This window comes from Cherax quadricarinatus, chromosome 9 (assembly GCF_038502225.1).
Source record: "Cherax quadricarinatus isolate ZL_2023a chromosome 9, ASM3850222v1, whole genome shotgun sequence".
In the NCBI taxonomy this organism is placed as follows: domain Eukaryota; kingdom Metazoa; phylum Arthropoda; class Malacostraca; order Decapoda; family Parastacidae; genus Cherax; species Cherax quadricarinatus.
Genome location: NC_091300.1, coordinates 55,456,883 through 55,466,072, shown reverse-complemented (window position 1 = coordinate 55,466,072; position 9,190 = coordinate 55,456,883). Strand labels below are relative to the sequence as shown.

Below are 9,190 nucleotides of genomic sequence, written 5' to 3'. Positions count from 1 at the left end.
AACCCAACCTAACCTAGCCGAACCTATCCTAACCTAACCTAAAATATATTGGAACACCCCCAAAATACATTAGAGTACTCCAGAATTACTTTGAATGACTCCATTTTTGGATATTTCCAAATTAGTTTTGAAAACTTTATCGTAAAATCGAACATTATTTTCTTGTTGGTAAACACACTCAATGGTAGAAATATTTACTCGATTTCCGAATAGAAACACTTTCCTCGCTCTGAGAGACTCATTGTGGGTCACCCCTTCCCCCAACACACTGTGTAATGCGGTTCACACCCAAGGTAGAACATAACACCTGCGTCAACTCAGGACAGACAGGCGCCATGAAATGCGGGTAACATCCAAGGTAGAAAATCATCTCTTTCCAGACCAACTGTGTCCTCTTGTTCTAAAATTTGGTGAGGTCATTGCTTTTTAGTTCATTTTAAAATAATAAGGGGAAGATTGAGATATAACATTTGTATTCTACCTCAATACATTTTTTTTTTCATGGTAAGGTTTGATTTAAAACTTCATCATGTCTTAAAAATTTTTATTAAACATTTCTCTTTTTAATGAATGAAACATATTAATCTTGGTGTAACAACACGCTCTAAACATCATAAATCCTCCTCTCTAAGTCTTGTTCTTCCAAGTCCCGTCACATCGGTACCTGTAAATTTTAATATAATTCATTAGCATATAATGGGGAGAAATTTGCACCATCACCTGTAAAAGATATAACCAACTAAAAGTTACTTATTTTTTCACTATCCCAAACATATTCTTCTCGTTAACTTAAATATCTCCCCATTCATGACTTAAAAAGCATGATCGTACTGCGTCCCCTTATTAACTTTAGTGATGTAAGTATTATGGTAGACATGATTCTCGGTGTTCAGGTAGAGAAAGTCGAAAAGGTAAGTGTTACATTTTCATGAAGAGATAAATATGAGTTATATATATTAATTCAAATATATCTCTCTTCAAGTTATAATTACTTCCTCATAATAATTTAAATGAATTAAACCACTGATACAAGGTAAATAATTTTGCTTACCTTTATAAGTTACTCACACATTAGGCTCAATGTTTTTAATATATTGTTTAATATCTGTGAAAAGTTCTCTCCAAATTAATTTCCACTTCTTTGTGTTGTACCATCTATGCAAAATACACAGATTATACTGTCGATTAAATATTTGACTGACAAAGTTTTCAGGTATATTGTTTTCCAAAATATAATATACCAGATCATCACTCCACTCCGTTGCCATTTCATCAATGAATTTATGCGAATCAAGTTCATTTTCTAACCAATTTTTAACTCGCTGAAAATTCTTTTCACTCAATGTTTCACCATCTTTCCTTAAGAGTTGATTGGTAGTGTTGCAAAATTCCAACCAAGGAAGATCTTTCACCATTTCACAAATAACAATGAAATCGGCAAGTTTCCCCATATTAGATGCTTTCTATGCGGTTTCCGGACAATGTCTGGGGTGACTTACACACAACACTCTCCCATACACATAAAGAGTTGCTAAATAGTATTAAATGAAAATTTCATTAAACTTACCTAAACTAGGATCAGCCATTTCAAAATCCATTTTCTTAATTAATTTTTTGGGCTTTGGTATAATAAAAGTTTGAGATAAATGACTACTCCATTCACATTCTCGTAACAATAAATTTTCCAATATTTCTTCGCTCCATCGTTGAGTCATTTCTCGTACCTCAGCTACAATCTCTTCTTTTGAGAGAACAGGTTCCGCATCAACTCTTTTTTGAATGGGTTCGACTCTCTTAATTGTATATAACATTTCTATAAACACCGCACTAGTATGTTTTGTCGCAACCACCTCCATATTTCTTCTTCAAGTGATTCCTTACCATTTCACTCCAAATATTTATACCAAAAATTTCAATCGTTGTCATCATCGATTATCTTTTTTTTAATACAAATACTCATTACAGGGGATTTCTTCAAAGCATATATATTATCCATTGTATATTTCAAATTGTGTTCCCCTTATTAACTTTAATGAACTAAAAGTGTTAACTTTCATTATTTTTCAGTAAAAAGATTTATTCAGACAATATTTTTTGGCAACACTTGCTTGTGACGTCACTATCCAGCAACGCGTTAAAACAGGTTAGAACATCTTCCCTTTATTATTTTAAAATGAACTAAAAGCAATGACGTCACGATACTCATTGAACAAATTATCTTACCCCAAACACTTTTAGTTCATTTAAGTTAACAAGGGGAAAGTTCATGCATTTCCAAGTATGCACCATCGGTATAGTAATAACATAATACCATTGAAGTAAGTTATGATCCCCTTCCTATATGACACTAAACTCGTGGTGATTCATTCACCTATCGTCATGGTGATGCCACGTAGTGTTTTTCATGGAACAAATTTCTCTACACATATAGTTATAAAAACTACTAACACGTCAACCCTCGCGGTGAAAAGAGTATAAGAAGACACATCCATATTGAGTTACAAGAGTATTTAGATGAAGACGTGGAAGTTACATGTGAAAAATTTGTTACAGAAGCAAGTGTCTACACACCACTGAACTGATAAAGAAATGATTAATTCGATAGAAGACCTTGATCAGTCACCTTCCTTCGTTTTGGAGGGTTGTGATCAATATCTCAACGATAAAGAAATGCTTATAGCAATGGAAGATTTTGAACGTGAGTTTTTAATGAGATATTAATGAGTAAAATTCACCCACATTGTAATTTTTAGAAATTCTAATGAGAAATATTTTTTTTTCATTTGTTGAGTAACAAACTTAATTTTTGGGATATAATACTATATTTTATCAAAATTGCAGGTAAAGAAGCAACAAAAGATGAAGAAAAATATCTTTTGGTAATGCAAGGGAATATTACAAAAGATTTTAGTGGCAGTGATAAAATTCTTTTAGTACAACAAGCAAATTGTTGCGCTGTTAAATTGAAAAAGGGAGGTCTTGCTGATGCTTTAAGTCAGGTTTTACCACTTAGCAATCCTTATTTATTTAGATCACCTGGATGTCATAAAGCAAATCTAGCTAGTGAAGTCACTCGTGATAAATTTGGAAGCATAAAATTTGTAAATAATGGAAAAAATAACCCCATGATTGTTAATATGTTCGCACAGTATGCGATGGGGCCTCCACATAAGTATTATATGAACTGTAAAGTTGATAAGGCCTACTATAATACATGCAAATATTTAGATACAAAGAAAGGTCGTGAGATTATATTCAAAGAGTGCATGAATGAACTTGTTAAGTGGTTATTAACAGATCCCAACGGGATTATAATGGAAAAAGTCGTGTTTCCAGAAGGAATTGGGTGTGCTTCAGCCGGAGGTGATTGGCATGCATATCTTAAAATCATTCTTGATTTTGCAAAGGAATTAAAAAAACGTCGTAGAAATATTGTTATCATTATTGTAAAATATGCCAAATAAAATATCTCTATAATACTTTTTTGTTTTATTCACCAGCATTTTAGTTCATTTAAGTTAACAAGGGGAAAGTCCTTGATTTTGCAAAGGAATTAAAAAAACGTCGTAGAAATATTGTTATCATTATTGTAAAATATGTCAAATAAAATATCTCTATAATACGTTTTTATTCACCAGCAGTCTAAAACCTTATTAGGCAACTGAAGAGAGATCATACGTCTGGCAGGAACGGTGCTGAGTATAAAAATCTCTGTTCTCTGATGGTCGTGCATTAGTACCTCTTCCAGCAGGGTGCGACTAACCAGATCAAGAAAATGGAGACAGCCAATAGGACGGAAAAATATTTTAAAATTGAAGAAGGAAAATTGTACGATGAAAAATATTGTCGTGACAACGTCTGCATTGTTTTTCATGTGAATTGTGTTGCTATAAAAGGATATGGTGCAAGTTATTATTTGGGTAAGAAATATCCTTATGCTGATGTGTATCGAAGTAGAGAACCATTATTTAATCTTAGAAGATGCAGAGTTGAAGATCGTGATGCTCCTGGAACTGTTATCGAGTTTGAACCTTCACCGGATCAAAGAAAATTGAATCTTCCTTATTTAGCAGCCATAATAAGCCAATTTGGTATTGCTGGACCATTGGAGGAAAATACCATTTCTCAAAATTTAATTGAAAAATCAAGAGATGCCCATTTGGTGTATGGTTTAAAGAAAGATACTATCGCAGACAGAATAAGATATTTCAAGGAATCCATTGAGAGACTCATAAAAAGTGTGAAAGACAATAAAAATATACGCGAGGTTATCTTTCTGAAAGGTATTGGGAGGTGTGAAACTTCAAATGATTATATCTAGAATACGCACTATAAACCTATACTCGAAGATATGATAATGAAATTTAAGGAAGAAGGTATTCGATCAACCATGGTTGTCAAAGAAGAAATGAAAAACATTAACCAAGGTCAAGAATTAGAAGATGATTCGAAGTTATTGTCTTCTAGAATTGAAGGAAGTGCTTGGTATCCCTCATGAGGTAAGCAAAATTATTTACCTTGTATCAGTGGTTTAATTCATTTAAATTATTATGAGGAAGTAATTATAACTTGAAGAGAGATATATTTGAATTAATATATATAACTCATATTTATCTCTTCATGAAAATGTATCACTTACCTTTTCGACCTTCTCTCTCTACCTGAACACCGAGAATCATGTCTACCATAATACTTACATCACTAAAGTTAATAAGGGGACGCAGTACGATCATGCTTTTTAAGTCATGAATGGGGAGATATTTAAGTTAACGAGAAGAATATGTTTGGGATAGTGAAAAAATAAGTAACTTTTAGTTGGTTATATCTTTTACAGGTGATGGTGCAAATTTCTCCCCCATTATATGCTAATGAATTATATTAAAATTTACAGGTACCGATGTGACGGGACTTGGAAGAACAAGACTTAGAGAGGAGGATTTATGATGTTTAGAGCGTGTTGTTACACCAAGATTAATATCTTTCATTCATTAAAAAGAGAAATGTTTAATAAAAATTTTTAAGACATGATGAAGTTTTAAATCAAACCTTACCATAAAAAAAATGTATTGAGGTAGAATACAAATATTATATCTCAATCTTCCCCTTATTATTTTAAAATGAACTAAAAAGCAATGACCTCACCAAATTTTAGAACAAGAGGACACAGTTGGTCTGGAAAGAGATGATTTTCTACCTTGGATGTTACCCGCATTTCATGGCGCCTGTCTGTCCTGAGTTGACGCAGGTGTTATGTTCTACCTTGGGTGTGAACCGCATTACACAGTGTGTTGGGGGAAGGGGTGACCCACAATGAGTCTCTCAGAGCGAGGAAAGTGTTTCTATTCGGAAATCGAGTAAATATTTCTACCATTGAGTGTGTTTACCAACAAGAAAATAATGTTCGATTTTACGATAAAGTTTTCAAAACTAATTTGGAAATATCCAAAAATGGAGTCGTTCAAAGTAATTCTGGAGTACTCTAATGTATTTTGGGGGTGTTCCAATATATTTTAGGCTAGGTTAGGATAGGTTCGGCTAGGTTAGGTTGGGTTAGATTAAGATAGGTTAGGTTAGGTTAGGTAATGGTTAGGCAAGGTTAGATTAGGATAAGATAGGTTAGGATAGGTTAGGTTAGGCTAGGTTAGGTTAGGTTAGGTAAGGTTAGGTTAGGTTAGGTTAGTTAAGTTAGGAACGGTTAGGATAGGTTCGGCTAGGTTAGGTTAGGTTAGGTTAAGATAGGTTAGGTTAGGTTAGGATAAGTTAGGTTAGGGTAGGTTAGGTTAGGTTAGGTTAGGTTAAGTTAGGTTAGGCTAGGTTAGGTTAGGTTAGGTTAGGATAAGTTAGGTAAGGTTAGGTTAGGATAGGTTCGGTTAGGTTAAGTTAGGTTAGGGTAGGTTAGGTTAGGTTAGGTTAGGTTAAATTAGGGTAGGTTAGGTTAGGTTAGGTTAGGTTAAGTTAGGTTAGGCTAGGTTAGGATAAGTTAGGTTAGGGTATGTTAAGTTAGGTAAGGTTAGGTTAGGTTAGGTTAGGTGCGTGTGTGTGTGTGTGTGTGTGTGTGTGTGTGTGTTAGGTGGTCATAGAGTTTTGTGAATATCTTGGTTACAGTGATTTTAGTGGATTTGAGATGCATTTGTGGATGTGAAATGTGATTTTTTTGTGTGTGTTCAGAAGAGGTGTGTTGGGAGATGGGTGAGTGGATGTGAAGAAATGCGGGTGAGATGGCGAGGGGTATGGGGAGGGTTGTAATTAGAAATATGGGGAGATTTAACTGAATATAAAGGTAATGTGTGAATATTTTAAAAAGAAATTATAGAATTGAAAAGTTATGATATATTGGAAAAAGAATGGAGGGTGTTGAAACATGTCGCAGTAGTTGGGTAGTTGATGCGAGTATAATATTAATTTATGTGGATACAAGGAGATGGGTATGGAGAGGATTTTATTAGAATTTTAGTAGTAAAAAGAAGGGGAAAAAAATGTGAATAAATTGGTAATTGATGAGGGTTGTGGGTAATGTAGTCGAATTAGAGATACCGAAAAAGATGATATAAGTGGGTTGTTTTTGTGACTTTTTCTGATGTAGTGTGTCCCCTTATTAACTTTAATGAACTAAAAGGATCGACAAGATTCAGCCTGTGTGCGCGGTCATCACGTGACGTCACTGTCAGAAGGTGAGTGTCCCCTTATTAACTTTAATGAACTAAAAGGGTCGACAAGATTCAGCTTGTATGTGTGACGTCACTGACCGCCGAGTAAACACCCTTCTTAGTTCATTTGACTTGTTTAGACCTGTAGTAAGCATGCTTACCCCCAGAGGGGGTCCAAAAACTTGATCCGAGGAATTGGAGAATTTCGAACACCCCATAGGGGGAATCCAAAAAACTTGATCCAAGGAGATGGAGTCATGGTATTGTCGAGAAAATTTGGGGTGAAAGGAGGGGTACCCAAAAATTTGATCCAAGGAATTGGAGAAATTCAAAACCCTTGATCCAAGGAGATGGAGACTTTCGAAACCCCCATAGGGGAGAATCCAAAAACCTTGATCCGAGGAGATGGAGACTTTGATTTCGAGAAATTTTGGGGTGGGGGTGAAAGTGAGAGGGGGAACCTCAAAAATTTGATCCGAGGAGATGGAGACTTTGATTTCGAGAAATTTTGGGATTGGGGTGAAAGTGAGAGGGGGAACCTCAAAAATTTGATCCGAGGAGATGGAGAGCACAAGAAAATGAAATTCAAAAAAAAATTCGAAACCCCATAGGGGGGAATCCAAAAAACTTGATCCAAGGAGATCATAAGAAAAAAAAATTCGAGGCACGGGGGGCGATCCGGACGACGCAGCAGAAGGCGCGGGCGGGGGGGGGTCGCGAAGGGCGGGCGCGCAGCGCGACGGTGGGGTCGCGAAGGGGGGTCGCGAAGGGGGTTCGTGGGCGGGGGTATTGGTTGGGGGGGTCAAGGGTGAGGTAGTCTCGAGGGCGAGGTCAAGGTCAAACCGGAAGTAACACCTAGGTGTGAAAAGGTGACCCTCCAGCCGCTGGTCCTAGACCGGAAGGGTGCGCTCTGCCGCACCCCTAAAACCGGAAGGGTGCGCCCAGCCGCATGCCTTTTTCCGGAAGGGTGCCCCCAGCCGCTTTTTTGACTACTTATATATATATATATATATATATAAATATATATATATATATACATACATATATATATATATATATATATATATATATATGTCGTGCCTAATATGTAAAACTGGTCAATTAGCAAGAACTCATTTGAAATTAAGTCCTTCCTGAAATTTTCTCTTATACGTTTAAAGATATATTTTTTCATTAATGTTTGCGTAAATTTTTTTAATTTTGCACCAAAAGAATCTTAGAAAACTTACCTAACCTTATTATAACAAGAACAATTTATTTTATCCTAAACCAACTAAATATATTTTTGATTTGTTTACAATAATTTAATACTAAAAAAACACAGTGAAATATATTTTTTTCGTTTGGTTCAGAATGATTTTGGCGAAATTATTGCATACACAAATTTTCACTTGTCCTATATGGCAAGATGAGGGTTGCTATTTAAGCCAAGATCGCAAGTTCTGCCTATTCGGCACGAAATATATATATATATATATATATATATATATATATATATATATATATATATATATATATATATATATATATATATATATATATATATGTGTGTGTGTGTGTGTTTAATTTCCGTTATAAGAGCAAGTCTCATAATATTATGTTATACTGAACCAAGATCCTTCATCTCACACCAGGTTATTTAGACATTATTGCTATAATTAACAGCTGCGTCAGGTTTCAACACATACAACGATTGTTGTGATAAGTGACGACCCAGCCTTCCTCTCCGCCTTCTTCAAGTGGTCTCTCAAGGTTCGTCTTCTGGTGTGGTGGACGAGGCTCCTGGTTGTCACCCGCCTCTCCCTACCTCACCTACAGCTGCACTACACAACATTCTCCAAGATGAATGCAATGTTGTTCATCATAATGGGCAGATCAAAGAGCATAAGGTTATATATGTCTTCTGATGTTTTGCATGAATTTTTGATACGAATATCTGATGATATGCATTATTTAGTAAGCTTCAAAAATCATACTTCGTATATAAATAGTAGTAAGCATGTTGAACATGGTAAAAACAACAGTGTTGATTAAGCACAAATAAACCTCAGAATGATGAAAAACCTCTGACGACATTTCGTTCCGACCTGAACCATAAACGTCATCATAAGTTAATTTCTCCTATGCCACTGTGTTGTGGTTTTTTATTCTTTAACAATGATGGCTGGAAAGCTCTGTGATGGATCAGCGCTGCTGATACGTCACAAAAAAATTAAAGGAAGAGAAACTATAAGAAATATTTATAATGCACCTTTTCGTATACACCTGATATAAGAGACAATTATTATTGTCAGCGATTAAAAAAAAAACAGAAAGTGAGAGTAAAATAGAAAAACTATTTAGAAATGCAGGAATAGCAAAGTTCAAATATTCGTTTTGAATCACGCTCGTTAGCTGTATTCAGATAATTAATGGAATCATATTCTTATGTATATTTTATGGGGGAAAAGGCAGATGACAGTTTTAATGTAGTGCGATGCTGGATCTATCTCCTAATCCATGCATATTCATTTCTGGCTCTTTGGCTCGACTTCCTGTTTACG

General features: G+C 35.2%; 2 protein-coding genes and 1 long non-coding RNA gene across 3 annotated transcripts in view; 2 read left to right on the top strand and 1 right to left on the bottom strand.

Annotated features, from left to right (window-relative positions):
- Positions 1 to 530: 530 nt before the first annotated feature.
- Positions 531 to 2,316, bottom strand: LOC138852476 (uncharacterized). Its single transcript, XR_011391796.1, has 2 exons — positions 1,568 to 2,316; positions 531 to 664 (listed from the first exon to the last, which is right to left on the bottom strand). It is a non-coding gene; the product is annotated as an uncharacterized lncRNA (long non-coding RNA).
- A 153-nt stretch (positions 2,317 to 2,469) lies between these two features.
- On the top strand, positions 2,470 to 3,520 carry LOC138852475 (uncharacterized). Its single transcript, XM_070083437.1, has 2 exons — positions 2,470 to 2,698; positions 2,842 to 3,520. The coding sequence occupies exons 1-2, from the start codon at positions 2,590 to 2,592 to the stop codon at positions 3,462 to 3,464; spliced, it is 732 nt and encodes a 243-aa protein (XP_069939538.1). The 5' UTR covers positions 2,470 to 2,589; the 3' UTR covers positions 3,465 to 3,520.
- A 4,076-nt stretch (positions 3,521 to 7,596) lies between these two features.
- LOC138852454 (probable glutamate receptor) overlaps positions 7,597 to 9,190 on the top strand; it is a 234,986-nt gene continuing 233,392 nt past the window's right edge. The window contains exons 1-2 of the mRNA XM_070083128.1: positions 7,597 to 7,614; positions 8,313 to 8,536. Coding sequence (XP_069939229.1) covers positions 7,597 to 7,614; positions 8,313 to 8,536 — 242 coding nt within the window. The remainder of the gene's footprint in view (positions 7,615 to 8,312; positions 8,537 to 9,190) is intronic.

Excerpts from the sequence above, each read along its gene's own strand:
- LOC138852475 (XM_070083437.1), top strand. The coding sequence starts at position 2,590 with ATGATTAATTCGATAGAAGACCTTGATCAGTCACCTTCCTTCGTTTTG. Across the intron at positions 2,699-2,841 it reads AGCAATGGAAGATTTTGAAC|GTAAAGAAGCAACAAAAGAT; the intron begins GTGAGTTTTTAA and ends TCAAAATTGCAG.